Source organism: Prionailurus bengalensis, chromosome B1 (genome assembly GCF_016509475.1).
Source record: "Prionailurus bengalensis isolate Pbe53 chromosome B1, Fcat_Pben_1.1_paternal_pri, whole genome shotgun sequence".
NCBI lineage: Eukaryota > Metazoa > Chordata > Mammalia > Carnivora > Felidae > Prionailurus > Prionailurus bengalensis.
The window spans coordinates 138,409,778-138,429,191 of NC_057344.1; the positions used below are offsets into that span (position 1 = coordinate 138,409,778).

The 19,414-nt window shown below is 43.1% G+C and overlaps 1 protein-coding gene across 2 annotated transcripts in view; it reads left to right on the forward strand.

Moving 5' to 3' along the window:
- The window catches only part of SCD5 (stearoyl-CoA desaturase 5), a 166,941-nt gene that overhangs the window by 84,880 nt on the left and 62,647 nt on the right, over positions 1-19,414 (forward strand). For both annotated transcript variants that reach the window (XM_043572356.1, XM_043572357.1), the window contains exon 2: positions 9,175-9,305. In XM_043572356.1, the coding sequence (XP_043428291.1) occupies positions 9,175-9,305 (131 nt within the window). The remainder of the gene's footprint in view (positions 1-9,174; positions 9,306-19,414) is intronic.

Below are 19,414 nucleotides of genomic sequence, written 5' to 3' on the forward strand. Positions count from 1 at the left end.
TTCCGCCCCTCCCCCAGGAGCCTTCACCCTGATTGTTTGCTCTGATTGCAACCTCTCCCCTCCCCTTGGTGGAAGACAATTCGTTGGTGCTAATCACATCTTCCTGCAGCTTTCTGCAGCAGGAGCCCTGCTACACACGCCACCGGGTGCCTAGATATCAGAGTCCCCACTGTCTGGAGCCTGGTGGGGACAGCTCACACCATCAAAGGGAGCCACTGGGAGGGGAATGCTGACAAGACCAGAGTTCACATGAAAGGGCAGCCTGGGCTTGCCTATCCTGAGAGTCACTTAGAATTTATGGGGCCCCGAGGCTCCTCTGGAGCCCCTGGCTCTGCATAGGGTCAGCGTCTGGGTGGGTTAGAGAGAGCACCTAGCCCTCACTGGATCTCAGCTGCTCCATTTGTAAATTGAGGGGATGGGACCAGATGGTCTTCTAGGGTGTACCTCATAGGACAGTGGTTTCTCAGCTCTGGTTGTGCATCAGAATCACCTCTGGAGAGAGATGCTGGCTCTCCTGGCCTTCATCTCGAATTCACTCTGCTCTGTGGACTGCAGCATGTAAAAGCCCAAGACACTGCAATGCACAGCCAGGGCTGAGAACCACTGCATCAAGGGCTTGGGGCTGGACTGATATAGTGTTGGGGCCCTAGCTCTGTCCTGAGATCCCCAGGCATTTACTTAACGCTCTGGGCCTCAGTTTTGCAACTCTGTAAACTGGGGGTTATGATGTCTACCTCATAGAAGTAAAGCAATAAAATTAGGTATATTGGCAAAGTGATGGTCCATGGCAGGCATTCAGTGTGAGCAGGCTCCCTTCTCCAGCCTCCTTCTGACACTGTTAGACAGTGCTATGCATTTGTTTTTAAAAATTTTTAATGTTTATTTATTTTTGAGACAGAGACAGAGTGTGAACAGGGGAGGGGCAGAGAGAGACAGGGAGACACAGAATCTGAAACAGGCTCCAGGCTCTGAGCTGTCAGCATGGAGCCCAATGCGGGGCTTGAACTCACGAACCGTAAGATCATGACCTGAGCTGAAGTCAGACCTTAACCGACTGAGCCACCCAGGCGCCCCTGTGCATTTGTTTTTAAAGAGGAATTTTTATTTTTGTTATTTTTGTTTTTTAAAAATGTTTATTTTAGAGAGAGAGAGAGAGAGAGAGAGAACATGTGTGAGCAGGGAGGGGCAGAGACAGAGGGAGACAGAGGATCTGAAGTGGGTTCCTCACTGACAGCAGAGAGCAGGATGAACTCACGAACTGTGAGATCATGACCTGAGCCAAAGTCAAACGCTTAACTGACTGAGCCACCCAGGTGCCCCTAAAGAGGAATTTTTATATTGTGCATTGGTTTAGGAAATTAAGGGAACCAAACTTCCTTCTGCACTCTGTTCCCAAATATTGATCTTTTCATTCGATCACTGCTGTAATAGGAGTTGTAATGATCTTATGTATGCAGAGTATTTGAAAGTGAACAAAAGAAGATTGTTTTAAAGGACACCTGGGTAGCTCAGTCAGTTGAGTGTCTGACTTCAGCTCAGCTCAGGTCATGGTCTTGCTGTTCTTGAGTTCAAGCCCCGTGTTGGGTGCTGTGCTGACAGCCCAGAGCCTGGACCCTGCTTCGGATTCTGTGTCTCCCTCTCTCTCTGCTCTTCCTCCACTCACAGTCTTTCAAAAATAAATAAACAATAAAAAAACCCGAGAAGATTGTTTTAAGAAGTATTAGAGGGACTGATCTGGTGTGGTGACTGGTTTACCCTCCTCTACTCTCCATGCATTTTCTAAGTACTTCGTGCTGAACGCCCTTTAATAGCTTCCCTTGGCCTGAGCCCAGCGTCCAGTCACCTCAGTGCAGCAAATAAGACCTATTTGGCCCTACATTTAAATCTCTTTAACCTTTTTTGACCTCCCCTTCCCCTCTCACCCTGGACTTCAAACACATGCTTTTAAAAATTGTGGTAAAATATACATAACAAAATTTATTATTTTAACCATTTTAAGCGTGCAATTAACTGCATTTGCAAAGTCGTGCAAACACCACCACTATCCATCTCCAGAACTTTTTCATCATCCCAAACTGAAATTCTGTACCCATTGAACAACTCCTCATTCCCCTCCCCCCCCCCCCCTTCCTCCATCCCCTGGTAACTTTTATTCTACTTTCTGTCTTCATGAATTTGCCTCTTCTAGGTACCTCATGTAAGTGGCTTTATAAATTTCTTTTTGTGTCTAGTTGATTTCAGTTAGCATAATGTTTTCAAAGTTCATCCATGTTCTGTGGCATGGGTCAGAATTCCATTCCACTTGACGGTCAAATAACATTCCATTGTGTATACGTCACATTTTGTTTATCCATTCATGTGTTCATAGACTTTCGTGGTTGTTCTCACCCTTTGGTGAAAAAGTACCTGTTTTCAACTCTTTGGGAATATATACCCAGAAGTGGAATTGCTGGACCACTTCGTAACTTTATGTTTAACTTTTTGAGGAACCACCAAACTTTTCCCTGGTGGCTGAATCATTTTTCATTCCCACCAGCAATTCATAAGGGTTCCAGTTTCTCTACATTCTCGCCAACACTTGTTATTTTCTGTTTTTGTTTGGTTCTAGTAGCCATCTGAGCGGGTGTGAGGTGGTCAGATACAGGCTTCTTGTCAGAGCCCCTTCCCCAGCCCAGGTCTGTGCATTGGTGGGTCCCCCTGCCTGAATCTTGCCTTCTCCTCATCCTTCAGGGGTTAACTTAATTTTCGCTTCCACTGCGAAGTCCTCTCTGATCCCTCAAAGTAAATTATCTCCTATTTATTTATTTATTTATTTATTTATTTATTTATTTATTTATAATCTCTACACCCAATGTGGGGCTTGAACTCATGACCCTGAGATCAAGAGTTACGTGTTCTTCCAACTGAACCAGCCAGACACCCCTGAATTATCCGTCTTTTAATCTCTTTTTACATTATGCTATTTGTGTCCTCTGCAGCACTTGCCATAATTTATAATTATACAGTAAGTAATTTACTTTTCAAACTCTTATTGACTCCAGGAGGCAAAAGCTCGTGTTTGTGGTCACCTTGTAGACCCAGTTCTAAGCTCAGTGCATGGTCTATAATAGGAGCTCAATAAACTGTCTCATGAAGTGTTGAGTTGCCTGGAGTTGGCAAGGCAAGCTGAGGCTGAACTGGATGCCGAATTATGGTGAGGGTGATTTTAGAAGTGAACTTGCCGGTTGGTAAAGGCAAAACACAAAGCAAGGGTCTTGACTTTCAGCTTATTTTCTGAGCTAAGAAGTCTTGATGCATTTAGGCTCCTCCCATTAGAATTAAGGCAACCCTGAGAAGTCAAGCAGCCAGCAGGGGTGTGGAATGTGGGCTCTTCCTGCCTTAGATTGTGTCCTGGCTGCATCACTTTCTGTCTTGTTGCCTTCATCTGTAAGATAGAGATCATATTACCCACCCACTTGAGGTGAGTATTCAAAGACTAACTAGGTATAAATTTAGAAACACGGAATGGCACCTGGAAAGTTCTTGGTCAATAGTAGTTGCTACTATTATTTAGCAGCTTTCACTCCAGTGCTAGAGGGACATAGATCATGCACAGTTAAAGAGTTCCGCTAACTGCCTCCTCTGTCTAGTGCTCACAGATGGGTCTCAAAGGGAGCTGTCCACCTCTCCCTCTGGTCAGGTCCGGAATTAAGGGAGTTTTAATTTTTGGTTCTTAACATCTCTCCAGGACTGTTCTCTGGTTGTGTGGTCCAGAAGGGGTCACTACAATAATTCTCTAAACATTGTTCCAATAGAGTACTCAGGATAGATGGGAGGCTCTGCCTTCCACCCTGGAAACCAAAGGGGCTGCGGGTACTCTCTCTTTTGTTGCTGGCAGCTGGGGTTGGCCTTGTGATCTGAGCATGGACAAATAGGTGCTTCTGCCTTGGAATCTTGGGTCTTGATATATTCAGGCATAGGTCAAGGGTCAAATAGGGACTCTTCTTGGCAGCTGCAGAAGATTTAAGAGACCACAGTATGACATGAGTGTCCAGTGGTGCCCAGTGTCCAGGGGTGATGATGCCTGTGGTGGCATCCTAGGCAAATGGTTGATTTTTGTTTTGTTCTGTTTTGTTTTGTGACATGTCTATTTTATTCTGCATTTAGAAAATATACATAATAACAAAGTCTATTAGGAATTCAGTAATAGTTTTTTTTAATGACTGCTTTATTAAGTTTTTACTCCTGGCATACAACTCATCTATTGGCTTTTAGTATAGTCACAGAATTGTGCAACCATTACCAAAATCAATTTTAGAACATTTTTATCACTCTTCACACCAATCCCCCCCATACCCATTAACAGTCACTCCCCTCCTCCCTCCCTGCCCTCCCAGCTCTTCACAAAATGAATCTACTTTCTGTCCCTATAGACAGCAAACTGTTATTTTTTTTTTAAGTTTATTTATTTATTTTGAGAGAGAGAGCATGTGAGCGGAGAGGGGCAGAGAGAGAGAGAAGGAGAGATAGTGAATCCCAAGCAGGCTCCACACTGCCAGTGCAGAGCCTGATGCAGGGCTTGAACTCAAAAACCATGAAATCCTGGGGCGCCTGGGTGGCGCAGTCAGTTAAGTGTCCGACTTCAGCCAGGTCATGATCTCGTGGTCCGGGAGTTCGAGCCCCGCGTTGGGCTCTGGGCTGATGGCTCAGAGCCTGGAGCCTGTTTCCGATTCTGTGTCTCCCTCTCTCTCTGCCCCTCCCCCGTTCATGCTCTGTTTCTCTCTGTCCCAAAAATAAATAAAAAAAACAAAAACAAAAAAACAAAAAAAACCCCATGAAATCCTGACCTTAGCTGAAATCAAGAATTGGGCACTTAACCTACTGAGCCACAGACACCCCAACAGCAAACTGTTCTTAAACCAGGATTTAAAGTATACCTTCCTTCCCTTGAGGTAAGGTTTCTACTTAAGTCTTGCATTACTATTGCCACAGAACAAATCACCCCAAAATTTATCAACCTAAAGCAACATACATTTATTTTATCACAGTTTTTGTGAAGCAGGAATCCAGGTACCACTGGTGCTTGGCCCTCTGCCCCAGGATCTCTCACAAGGCAGCAGTGTGTTGACCCAGGCTGCTGTCTTATCTGAAGGCTTGACTGGGGAAGGATCTGCTTCCAAGTTCACTAACACTGTTGTTGAGAGGACTCAGTTCCTTGAGGATTATTGGACTAAAGTCTCATTTCCTCACTAGCTGTTGGCTGGAGGCCACCCTCACTTCCTTGCCACATGGGTCATCCCAATGTGGTGACTTACTCTATCAAAGCCAACATAAGAGAGAATCTGCTAGCAAAACAGAAGTCACAGTCTTTTGTGACCTCATCATGGAACTGATGTTCCCTCAATGTTTCTACATTCTATTGGTTAGGAGCAAGTTACTAAAGGGGAAGAAATTACGCAAGGCATGAATATCAGGAGGCAGGGAACATTGGGGCCATTTTGGAGGCTCTGTACCAAAACTGTCCTGCAAATGTCCTGCAACCCACGCCCCCAAGTATGAGATCTATAGGCTATTTAATATCTTTTTAATACATTTTTAAAATTATTTTTAATGTTTATTTTTTGAGAGAAAAAGAGACACAGGGTGCTAATGGGGGAGGGTCAGAGAGATAGGAAGACACAGAATCTGAGGTGGGCTCCAGGCTCTGAGCTGTCAGCACAGAGCCTGACACAGGGCTCAAACTCATGAAAGGTGAGATCACACCTGAGCTGAAGTGGGATGCTTAATGGACTGAGCCACCCAGGCATCTCTACATTCTTTTTTTACTTGAGATAGCCTGAATTGGTGACTCTTCTTTCCATCGAGACCAATATAGGTGTTTGCTATTTACTATTCTGTAATATTGTGATTATGAATTTTGTTGATCTAGTTCCTTTCTCTGTGAGGTGTGAGCTACTTGATAAAATTGTTGACCCTGCTTGTTACTCCTTTTCCCCCCAAAGTTATCAATTCTGTTTCTGAGTAGTTGACTGTCTCAGAGCCAACTAGGCAGCATCCATCTGAAAACTAGTTTGGATATCAATCTCCACAAAGATCATAGAAAAGAGGTTAAAAACCTCTTAAATTAGCCCTATCAAAATAGGAAAACTGAGCCCTGTCAATATAACAGTCTAATATTCAGGTAAGGGTTTTTGTAGTTTGTCCTCATTTGGGCTATGGCCAGAGGTTGCTTTCTTCCCCAGAGGTTCTGCAGAATTTTAGTATCAGAAATCCAGGGACACTTGGGTGGCTCAGTCAGTTAAGCATCTGACTTCTGCTCAGGTCATGATCTTGGGGTCCATGGGTTCGAGCCCTGTGTCAGACTCTGTGGTGACAGATTGGAGCCTGGAGCCTGCTTCAGATTCTGTGTCTCCCTCTCTCTCTGCCCCTCCCCTGCTCATGCTCTGTCTGTCTGTCTGTCTGTCTCTCTCTCAAAATAATAAATAAACATTAAAAAAAAAGAAATCCAGAGCAAACTAGCAACAAGAAAAGGGAATTTGTCGCCTCACATAACTAGGAGAAATACCAGGGAGGCTCACAGCATCAAGAGAACTGTAGAGCTCTGGGGGCTGCAACCAGTGGCCCGGGGCAGGCAGCTCTCCTCTCAGCTCTTATTGGCATCTCCATCATCTTCATGTCTCGCTTACTTGGCCTCATTCTCTACTATTGTAATCATGCCTGGATATGTGACCTTTAGTCTTTGAGCCAGAAGAGAGAGAAAGTTTGGGTCAGCTGTTTATTCCAGGGCCAGGAAGATGGAGTCATATGCTAGGCCAGGCCTGGGTTACATGGCCACGTTCTTGTTGCCAGAAGAAGGACCATGAAAAACCAATAGCCACTACTGCCCAGCTCAGATCAACCATGTAAGTGATCCCTGAAATAGCGGAGATCCCATACTGGGAAGCATTGTCTGTGATAAGGCCCTGTCTGGGAACCATGCGTTGAATGGATTCTTTTTTTGGCCAATGTTTTTCATTGTCCAGTGTCTTAGTCCACTGGCAAAATAGAGTCACATTGAATTTTTCCATTATAGATTTCTTATTCCCTAACTACTTGACAGTTGGGAAAAAATTATTGGTAGAGACATGAAGGCCAGGGATGACATGGAAAATAGCTGTCCGTTTCATAGACTCATGACCAAGATTAAATTATAATAACAAAAGAGGCCACAACTTTTTATATACTGTTATTTTTTGTGATTTATGGGCAGATTGTCATTTCTTGTTTTTAACCTTTCAAGTAAGGAATGATTTGTCAAGTTTATGAAAAGCACATGCATTCAGAGACTCATTAATCTTAGTGCCAAGGGTAAGTCTTGTTTTCAGACCCATATAAATATGGATTGAAGTCAAGATCAGACTTGACCTTTGGGAGATGTAATGTGGTTCTACTTTTGAATACGTGTATTGACACTGAAGTTACCCTAGTAATTCTTCTAGACAAGTGCTATAATAGTCTCCCTAAAAACTCGTCTTGTCCTGGTACCATTCACAGTTGATCAGGGATGTTCTGACAGCCAATCACTTGTTCTTTGCCAGATCTTTATGGAGGGCCTTGTATGTGCTAAGTGCTAGAAGCAATTGTGTGGGATAATATGCCTGATCCTACCTACTTATAGCTAGGTTTAGAGTTCTCCCCTCAAGTAAGGAAGAAGCTCACTTTTAAATTTAGACTGGAATCCAGTATTAAGGATGGTAGTGGGGTGTAAAGAAGTAAAGATGAAACTTACTTGATGTCTCCCAGAGGGATAGGGGAGTGTGGGGTCAGGAACTTGGTTCTTGGTTCAGACAGACTAGAAATTGACTCTTAGCAAAGACAACTCCTAGCTTTGTGACACTGGGAAATTAGTTAACTTCTTTAAGCCTTGGTTTTCTCATCTGTAAAATGGGATTAATAATAATATAAACCCTATAGGATTGTTTGATGTGTTTTTAATAAGATAATCCAAGTAAGACATTTAGCATTGTGTGGGCATATTGCTTTAAAAGCACTAAAGTAGTTGTAATAATCTCAGGAATAATAATTTATTGGGGGGTCCCTGTGTCCCCTTTATACCACACTTTTTTTTAACAGTTTTTTTAAAATTTATTTATTTTGAGAGAGAGAGAGGGAGGGAGGGAGGGATGGGCAGAGAGAGAGAGAGAATCTCAAGCAGGCTCTGCACTGTCAGCACAGAGCCTGAAGCAGGGCTTGATCTCACAAACCATGAGATCATGACCCGAGCAGAGATCAAGAGTTGGTCGCGTGACTAAGCCACCCAGGCACCCCTACACAGGCTTTTATAAACTCTCCCAGGTCTTGGTATAAAAAGTAATCCACCCCCACCACTGGTCAGGCAGCATGGGGTCTCTTGGCAGAGGCTTTGGAACAAGGCTGACTTGGGTATATAGGCAGGATTTAACTCTCAGAGATCCAGTTCCTCAACTGTAAAATGAGACACTACAACATGTCATGAGGATTAAAGATAATATATTTAAGTGTGTGGCAGATAATAAGCTCCACTGTAGGCTGGCTTTAAAAAAATTCCCCACCTGGCCATCTTTGCCATCCCGGGTCATAGGGATGGTGTAAGTGGGGATCTCTAGAAGGCAAATCTCAGTTGTCCCTATTGTCATTTTTATTCTCATTCTCACTGGTCCTGAGCCAGACTTCACTGCTTTTAGATCTGGCCTGATTTCCTTCAAACAAAGGCCTATGAAGCCATGATAATGGCACTGCCATTTAGAAATATGGTCTTCATATAACACACTTCCTAGCACAGGTGCCAGTCAAGAGGCAACATAAACATCAATCTTAGCTCTACAGAGAATGAGCATGTAAGACTGAGTTACAAATACACACTAACGTGATTAAGACTTTGCATCAAGACTGGCAAGAAACATTAGCAAATAAAAGATTTGTTTGATAGAGAAAAATTAATGTTCAAAGGTCAAAGTTTCCTGAGGAAAGTTTTCACCACTTCTGCCTGGTACTGAAAAACTACAAATCAATAAAAAGTCTGCATTTCCCCAAGTTATCGATTCTTCCTTCACATTGCAGATTGTTCTAACACCATTTCCCATGGGTCTATGCAGAAGAGAAAAAAGCATAGGGGAAAAAAGCTTGTGTAGGAGCTTGGTGACATTTACTGACATTTTCCCTGCTTGTGTCTTACAGCGTACTTCTGCTTCCTCCTATCTGCTCTGGGTGTGACAGCTGGTGCCCATCGCTTGTGGAGCCACAGGTCCTACAAAGCCAAGCTGCCTCTGAGGATATTTCTGGCTGTTGCCAACTCCATGGCTTTCCAGGTGGGGAATGGAGGGTCCTCTCTGCCTTAGGGACCCAGCGCAGATGGCACTGTGGGTGGAGGCACAGACCTGCTCCCTGTGGACTGATCATTCCTTCACTTCCATTCCAGGCTCAGTAATCAGGTCCCTAAGCATTCCCCTTCTGTCCCAAATTTCTATCTCCTTGTAGCTTTAGATATGGTAAAATGTTCCCTAGGGGCTTTGTGCCCCTAGGAATACTAAACCACAGAGGAGGAACGAGATTCCTCCACCCAAAACGCATGCCCCGAAACCCTCAACATTTGTCCGACTCTACCCATGGCCAAGTTCTGTGCTGAGCATGCTATCTGCATATTGCGTTTGACCCTCAGAGTAACCCCATGAGCTAGGTGTCATATGTGTCCCCATTTTACAGATGAGGAACTAAAGCTTAATGAGGTTAAAGAACTTGCCAAATTACGTGGCCGAGAGTGGTATATCCTGGATATATGCCCTGGATGCAAATGCAGATCTGACTCGAAAGCCATTCATTGCTCCTAGAAAACATACCCCATCATTTTGTGGTAGAGGCCTATTAAATATGGTGCCGGAAGACAGGATTTTAGCCCTACTCTGATGGTTGCTGGCAATCACTTACTCATCTTCAGTTTCTTCATCTATAAAAATAAGAATATGACTTCACTCCCATAGTTGTTATGAAATCATTAAAAATTGCAAGGAAGTATAAAAATGTAAGAGAGTCATCACTGCATTAGGATTGGGCCATATCCTTTAGGACTATTCCAGTTGTAGAACATTCCCCACCACCTTGGGCACTTTCTGAGCTGCTGGATTTTGAGTTGATTATGAATTTTTGTTTTCCCAGCTCCTCATCTGATCCAAGTAGGGTGGATGGGAACAACGTGCTTTCAAAGTTTCTGCCAATATATGAATGCAGATGATTCCAGGCTCCATGTATTTTCACCCATTGGGAAGAAATGGTGATTTGCAAAATGGCTTTAGGGTTCAGGGAAACAGGCAACCCTCAAACATGCAAGTCACGTGGCTATCTCCGCAGTGGGCCTCCCATCCCTACAAGACAACCTGACCCTGAGTATTTCTCCAAGTTGCTCTCATGTCTAAGGGTTCATTTCCCTATTTCCCTCCCACAGTGTGAACCTTCATAAAGCACATAGGATATAACACAATAGACCTTAGGGAACACAAGTCATATTATGGATATCTCTTGGTTATAATTCAAGCAGTCGGGAATTACTACCAGGTCCTGGAGAAAAAGCTATTGTGCACAGAAGAGCAGTTGGCAAATTCTTGTTTTCATGTTCTTTTGTTCATCATCGGCAATGTGAACTACACCACACTTTGTTTTGACTTCAACCATCTTAGTTTAATGTTGTGCTTTGTTTATCATAACAATGAGTTATGATAATGATAATTTAGAAACTCATTGACTTGGGCCTTAGATGCTATTTAGGACTTAACTCTGTAATTTTCATTTGTTTTGTTTGAGCAGTTTATTATTTCTAACCTTCAATTACACACTCATGTAGTTACAAAGCACCTCCATTATTAAAATTTTTTTCCAACCTAAACAACCTGAAATTGAGAACATAAAATTCTTATTTCCCTTTTCCCAATGAAACTATTTACTTACAACTCAATTTTTGATGACCTGAGTTTCCTCAGCATAACATCACATAACAGAACATCACACTGTGATTTTAACTTGACTTTGGGGAGAAAACACATTCTAGAGGAAGTACCCAGGTCCTGGAATAAATTCTTGGCACTGCTATTTGCTACATGTGGGTTTTTGTGCAATTCCCTCTTCCTTTGTCTGTGAAGGAGGGGGGAAATAAATAATATTTACCTCACAGTTTGTTGGAAGGATGAAATAATGAATAAAAAATGCCCAACTTACAGTTGCATTCAGTGAATATTGTTCTCTCTCTTCTTTATGAGAATTGGCATACTGTCTCATTCATTCATTCATTTCTGTGTTATGGTGCCTGGCACATAGAAGGCACTCTGAGAGTTTGTTAAAGAAATGAGAAATGAATTAATACTTTCAAGAAGTATTTTTGGAAACAATCAAATTTGAACTGTGCCTACTTCTTTCAGGCCTTACATTGTGGTGGATTCCCTCCCCCCCATTCATTTAACAAATATTTATTGAGTACTTACTCTCTGCCAGGCACTGAGCTAGGCACAGTAGGTATAATGTTAACAAACACAGTCCCAAGCCTTGTCTTAGTATAGCTTTCCATCTAGTGGAATATTAGAATTCCCACAATTTCCCGGTGGAAATGTCAGTACTTCATGGGTCTGGGGTTTATAACAACATCATAGACCTAGGTAAAAGGTATCTGTAAGGTCAGCATAGGGCCAGCTTCCATACAGTGCAAAACTGTGTCAGTGGGAAAGAGTACAGTTGATCCAGACCACTTAACCCTGGGGAGAGAAGAACCTAGGAAAGTAAAAATGTGCTATGATCTGTCCATGTAGGGTACAGACCTGCAACCCTGATTTAATGCAGAGTCATTGATTTAGCTTCCCTTTGATGTCCTCATGGGTTTTTGAAGATAATTTCAAAGGTTCTCCTGTGCTTTACTCCATCAGAATGGTCATGCCTTTGGCCATAATGGACGAGTCATGCCATGGTTATCTGTATTTGAAGACAATGAGCAGGGCTTTTGCTAGAAGCTGCAAGCGAGATCTTCAAGAACAATCTTCTTAAAATTGGGGCTTAAACATTTGAAACTTCCTGTTCTCTTTCTTCTGTAGAAGATGTATGCACATGGGGCAGGGGTGATAGTGGGAAGGTGTTTTAGTCTGAAAGATGAAGACAGGGGAGGAATGATAGACAAGGAGCTATGATAATCCTCTGTCCCTTTCATTCAGCAGACACCCCCTGAGCTCCTGTCTGGCCCATTCTCCTTCCATATCAGTAGGATGCCAGTCAAGCTAAATATGGGTTGCAAATTCCTTGTAATTTTCTGCTAGTTAAATAGGGACCCAGGTGAGATATTTCTACCATCTAATGGTAGTTTAGCTTTCACAAGCTTTGGATTTGTGCTTTCACATTCATGCACACACTGCTTCTGGGTGCAACTGGGTCTCTCATGAGCTTAGCCAAATAGCACCTGTTAGATGTTGCAGCCTCCTCTCTGCCCATGATTACTCATCAGATCCTAGTAAAGAGGCATTGGGTTTTGAGCTGGAAGGGAGTTAGTCTAACTCCTCTTATTTTGCAATAAGGGGTCAAGAGTAGTACAGAGAGGCCCAGAGAATGTCAGTGACTTGTGAAAGGTCACATAGCAAGTTAGTGGGTGGACCAGAGGGAAACCTGTCTCCTGACCCTCAGGCCAGGGATGCTTTAGGCTCATCTCTGGGTGTTCTTGTGTGATGTTCAACAGTGTGATCTGTGAACAGCTTCTAGTTGGCTCTTGTTTTTGTATCCACTGTGACATCTTGTTTTTTAATTGGTATATTTAAACTATTCACATTTAAAGTGATTACTGATATAGTTGGAGTAACATCTACCCTGTTTCTGTTTGCTACTCATTACCCTTGTTCTTTGTACCTTTTTTGTCTTCCCTAGTTTTAACTGCACATTTTACGTGATTTTCTTTTCCTCTCCCCTTTTAGCATATCAACTATACTTCTTTTTACAGTTGTGTAATGGTTGCTTTAGAGTGTGTAATACACATTTAGAACTAATCCAAATCCACTTTCAAATAACATTATGGCACTTCGCAGCAACCTTATAACCGAGCATTTCCAATTCTTCCTTCCTATCCCTTATGACATTGCTGTCATTCATTTCACTTATCCATGAGCTCTAATCAACAAATACATTGTTGCTACTATTATTTTGAACCAACTGTTATCTGTCAGATCGATTAATAAGAAAAATTGAAGTTTTGTTTTACTTTCATTTTTTCACTCTCTAATGCTCTTCTTTCTTTATGTAGATCTGGGTTTCTAACCTATGCCATTTTCCTTCCCTAAAAAAATTCTTCTATCATTTCTTGCAAGGCAGACCTACGAATGACAAATTCTCTCAGGTTTTGTTTGTCTGAGAAAGTCTTTATTTCTCCCTCACTTTTGGTGAATAACTTTGTTGGATATGGAATTCTAGGTTTCGAGGATTTTCTTTCAACACATTAAATAATTTATTTCACTTTCTTCTTGCTTTCATGTTTTTTAAGATACATCTTAATAAATAAATAAATCTTAATAAATAGTGTACCTCTATAGGGAAGATATTTTTCCCTCTGGCTTCTTTCATTATTTTCTCTTTGCTTTTGATTCTCTGCAGTCTGAATATGATATGCCTACATATATACATATATATGTGTGTGTGTGTATATATATATATATATATATATATATATATATATATATTATTGCTATTCATCCTGCTTAGTATTATCTGAGATTCCTGGATCTATGGTTTGGTGACTGTCACTAATTTTGGAAAAATTTTCAGCTATTATTACTTCAAATATTCTTGCTGTTTGTTCCTTCTTTTCTCTCTCTTTATTTCTTCCCCTTGTGGTATTCTAATTATACATTTGTTATACCTGTTATAATTGTCCTATGGTTCCTAGATATTCTATCTCTTCTTTTTGCATTTCAGCTTGGGAAGTTGCTATTTATGTATCTTCAAGATCACTGACTCTTTCTTTAGCCATGTCCAGTATTGGTGAGCCCATCAAAGGCATTTTTCTTCATTTGTTACAGTTTTTCTGACTTCCAGCATTTTTCTTTCGTACTTTCTTAGAGTTTCCATCTCTCTGCTTATATTACCCATCTGTTCTTGCATGGTGTCCACTTTTTCTTTTAAAGCTCTTAGCATGTTAACCATAGTTGTTTTAGATTTCCAGTCTGATATTCCAACATCTCTGCCATATGTGGAATCTAATTCTGATGCTTGCTTTTTCTTTCTAGATGGGATTTTTTGCCTTTTAGCATACTTTGTAACTTTTTGTTGAAAGCTGGAGATGATGTACTGGGTAAGAGGAACTGAGGAAATAGGGGTTTAGTGTGAAGTTTTATGTTTACCTGGCTAGGAATTGGGCTGTGTGCTTACTATGCACTCTAGCTACGGTGTCAGGGGCTAAAGTTTCCTCTGGTATCCTTGTTTTTTTCTCTCCTGTATTGTCTTTGGGTTTTCCTAGAGATTTCTTCTTAAATGAGGCTTAAGGCTCAGTTCTTTCAGTTGAGGTCCTGTCATCATACAGGAGCACTATTGACATAGAGATGAAGGGACTAGTTCTCAGTCTCTGAGCCTGAGGTGAGTATTTCCCCTCCCCAGGTCAGTTAGGCTTTGGTAAAACCCCGGTTGATTAGGATCTGGTAAAATAGTTTCTCTTGAGGACGGGTCTTGAAAAGAGAACAGAGAGCACTGTGTGTATTTCAGAATGATTACTTTTCTCTTCCACCTGCTGGGAGAACCAGCTGTTCACAGTGAGAACCTGATAGGGCTCCTGGAGGTAAAATTTATGAAAGTTGGGGCCCTCTAGTCCTGGACCTTCGTGTTTTTAACTCTCAAGCTTGTCCACACTAAGACTTGAGCTGTTCATCAATTACGGTTTAAAGGTGCCTGCCCATCCTGGCACCAGCTGTGGGCTTTTGCTCCTGAGTTTCTGCCTCTGGGAGGCAGTGATTCTCTGTAACGGCCTGTTTATTTCTCTAGTTTTGGGGGCAGTAATTTATTTGTACAAGTAATTGTACAAGTACAATTTATTTGTCCTGTGGCCTCATTTCTCTGATGCATCTAAGACGAGTTGTTGATTTTCAGTTCATTTGGATTTTTGTTGTTGTTGTTGCAAGGATGGGGAGTGACGGACTACTTCCAAGCTCTTTACATGTGGGACCAGAAGGTGGAAGTTGGTGTGATTTGTAAATGGACCAAACTTTGTCTCTAAATATGTCAGATAAATCACATGGTCATGGGCCGTAAACTTTGGCAAGTCTAAACTCTGCAACAGGGGCGCCTGGGTGGCGCAGTCGGTTAAGCGTCCGACTTCAGCCAGGTCACGATCTCGCGGTCCGTGAGTTCGAGCCCCACGTCGGGCTCTGGGCTGATGGCTCAGAGCCTGGAGCCTGTTTCCGATTCTGTGACTCCCTCTCTCTCTGCCCCTCCCCCGTTCATGCTCTGTCTCTCTCTGTCCCAAAAATAAATAAACGTTGAAAAAAAAATTTTAAACTCTGCAACAGTAAAACAAAACAATTATCTAGAGCTACTACATACCGTCACTTCACTAAGTGCTTTATATGGTCTTCTGACAATACCCCTAAAAGGTAGATACTGTTATTTGTTTCATTTGATACGTGGGGAAATGGAAAGAAAAGAGCTTACATAACCTGTCCAAGGACACACGTACTGAAATGACACAAGGGGAATTTTAAATGCAGAGGCTCGACTCCAGAGGTCCCGCTCTCACTGCGACACTCCAGTGCCTCTCCCAGGATCAAAGTGTATATGTTTATCCTTTCATTCAGCAGATAGATGGACTAAGCATTCTTCCAGGCACTGGAGAACACGACAGACAGGCGGACAGGTCCCTGTCCTCATAGAGTATATATTTCAGTGGGAAAGAGAGCAAATAAACAAGTGAGCAAATGAGTCAAGAAAGGTACTCAGAAGGGAGAGAAGAAGGTGAAGAATTTAAACACAGCGATGTGACAGAGTGCCAGGGCGGTGGCTTCTTTGGAGAGGTTGGTGAGAGAAGTCCTTGCTAAGGAGGTGACATTAGAGCTGAGACCTGAGGGAGACAACTGGTAGGGGAAGGGGATCCAGATGGGAGGAGGAGCCAAAGCAAAGATGGGAACAAGAATGATGTATTCAAGGAAGAGAAAGGTGGCCAGTGTGGCTGGTCCACGTGGGTGTGGGAGACGGTTACTGAAGAGATTATAGAGAGGGGGATGGACGCCACATCAGTGCAGGGCTCCGTCAGGTATAGCAAGGAGGTTGGATGCTATTCTAAATGCCATGGCAAGGCACTCTGGAACTTTAGGAGGGGGAACAACATGGCCTCATATGTTTTAGTGACATGATTAAGCCTCAGACCATAGTCATGAGACCCTGGAGGTGTTGTGGTGGATTCAGGATCATAGACCAGTCCCCAAGGCTGGGTCTGTGTGGATGTGCATAAGAAGGAGAGGGACCTGCATATGAAGCAGTGACCTCGCTGCCAGCTCAGGGTGTTAGCAACAGCCCTGGTGGCAGTTGTGTGGGAGAATAAAACATCAGAACACTTACTGCAGGCTCAAGTATCCTTACCTTTACGTGGCTCTCTGGGCAGGCTCTAACTCTGTCTGCAGAGATCCCGTTTCAGTATTTGCCACCTTTCCTAACCATGAGTCTGCACCTCAGACATACAGCCTTTCTGCTGCACGAAACAAGTTCGCCTTCCTCCTTTCAAGTTGGGTAGACGTTGTTGGTTTCCTTCCAGTGTAAACAGGGAGTAGCAGAAGTGGCCCTGACCCAGATGCCGTGAGGTTTCTCCACGTGCTTTTGGAAGATGCTTGCATACCGCCTCACGTTGTCTCCACCGCTGCCAGCCCTCCTGGACACGTGTGGAAGCCATGACGGAAGGGCAAACAGCTCAGTTTTCTTTGAGCAACCTCTCTGTTCGTGATGTTGGTGACTTATGGAATCATCAGAGCATTGTTGTCGTATGCATACCGTTCTGTAACTCCATCCGTATTGGCAAGGCTCTCCTACCGATGACGATGACGGGCTGGAGGCGGGAGGGGAGGGAGAGAGAGAGAAGAAACTTCTGAGGTGGCAGCAGGAGGCACTGCTTACTGTCCTTACCTGGTAGGATTTCCTACCAGGAAAAATGTACCTTGTAAGGCAGAAGTCAAAATGGCTCCTGCCCTAAGATGCCTCACCTCCTTACTTGTTGTGGATCTAGGTCAGTGAGAGGTGGGGAGAGGAGTGAAACGAACCTCAAGGGAATGAAAAGGTGATAGCCTGGGATGGCCTGAGAAAAGGGAGTCATTCCACAGATGTGTGTACGAGCCAGAGGGCTAGTCTGCCTGTCACATTGCCCTACCCCACATCGAGCAGCCACTCCCCATGCAGTCTCGCCCTCTGTACAGCGGTGTCTTCCTAAGCATTTCAAGGTGATTACATTTTTATAAAGAAAAAGATATATACTTTAAAGGCACCCAGAGAGTTTTTATTCAAAGAAATAGTTGGTAAAGTAGAGGGTATTTTTGCAAACATGGAGCTATCAGATTTTATATATTCGTTTGGCTCCGCATCTATATTGGAAGAAATTACACTTGTTGAAGATGAATTCCACATGCAGGCCTGTCAATATAGAATCTGTTCTGAAACATATTTTCAAGCTAAGTGTTTCATTCTGCCTGTTTCTCATAAGGAAGTTCTTCGGAGGAGGCACTCAGACCAGGCACCTCCTTAACCGGGCCCTTTTTCCCCCACCACTCTCTTCCTCTCTTAGAACCCACCAGAAGGTTGGAGTGGGAGGAGGGGCTCAGAAGCTGAGTCTAATCCTTTGTCTAACAGCTGAAGAAACTGAGGCCCAAATGTCTGAGCTGATTTTTGTTTATTTCTCTGCATTGTCTCGAAAATTCTGTATAGGTGTCGAAGGACACTGTGTCGCGATTCAATACCTTGATGAGCTATTTCTTCCCAGACCTGCCACCGAACATTTGGGCTGAGCTAGCACTGAGTTGTCACTCCTTACTCTTTATTCCCACTGCTCTCCTGCCAAACAGTCCACGTTGTTGCTTTCTAGGTTTCCTTACCCACTGATTATTTTGCATTTGGATGATTTCTCTCCCAGCTGCCTTCATTTGCATTTTTCCTAAATCAAATCTCATTGTGATAATTTCTATTCGTATTTCCAACCTCTTTTTAGATCCATCTGTGTTATTTTCCTGTCCTCAATGATGTCTGCAGCACCTCCTAATTTGGTAACGACCAAAAAACGTTATCAACAAAATGTGTATGCCTTGCCTCCCAGTCATTAATGAAGATGCTAAATAAAACTAGATCTCTCAGGCACATCGGGACCTTCCATGCGCTCCCTCCCCTGCCCCCTCCCCCTCATTAGATAATTGAGCTGTTTCTCATCTCTTGTCCTTGTTTATCAAAGTTCAGACTTTCAATCATCCTGTCATAGTTCCTGCTAGTGCCAATCAGAGCTCTTGTCCCAGCAGTGTTTCAGGGATGCTATTTCACATGCTTTATTAAGCTCCAAAGGTACAATGGCTACAGGAGCCACTGAATCAACAATTTTAATTAATGGTAAAATTGTTATACTTTTATATGCCAGAGGAAATTTCTAGCCTTGCTTTTAAAAACTCTTAGAAGACAGACACATTTGATTATCTTCATCTTCTCCAGTTGACTCCTCTATGGCTTTTTGTGTAAATCTGCTAGTTAACTCCTTTCTAATTTAAAGGTGCATAAACCCCTGTGTGCTTCTGAGGAATACAAGAGATGTACAAGAAATGGCCCTTGTCATGAGGAGCTGACAGTCTGAGAGAGCCGGCTAGCCTTTTGTGTGATAAAAGGGGACTTTTACAAGACAGTGTGGAGTTAAATTGCTCCAAAGCTTCATCCTGACTCTTAGGGCTGCCGAAATATGAATACGGGCTAGGGTACTGGGATAAAACCTAATGCATAAATGGAGTTAGACCTCACAGGTGAGAAGGATTTGCTTAGGCAAGGAAGAAAGGGAAAAGTAGGGGCGCCTGGGTGGCTTAGTCGGTTAAGCGTCCGACTTCAGCTCAGGTCACGATCTCGCGGTCCTCGAGTTTGAGCCCCACGTCGGGCTCTGGGCTGATGGCTCAGAGCCTGGAGCCTGCTTCCGATTCTGTGTCTCCCTCTCTCTGCCCCTCCCCCGTTCATGCTGTGTCTCTCTGTCTCAAAAATAAATAAACGTTAAAAAAAATTGAAAAGGAAAAGTAGGGGAAAGACTTGAGCACAGGTGGAGAGAGAGGAGTGATAGTGGCATGCTGGAGGGTGTCCCCACAGAGTAGAAAGTTGGTCTGACTGGAGAAAGAAACTGACTGCCATAGTAGGCTGCAAGCCCAGCTACCTGCAGGACGTCTCTCCCTGGACGTCTCTCCCTGGACGTCTCTTAGGC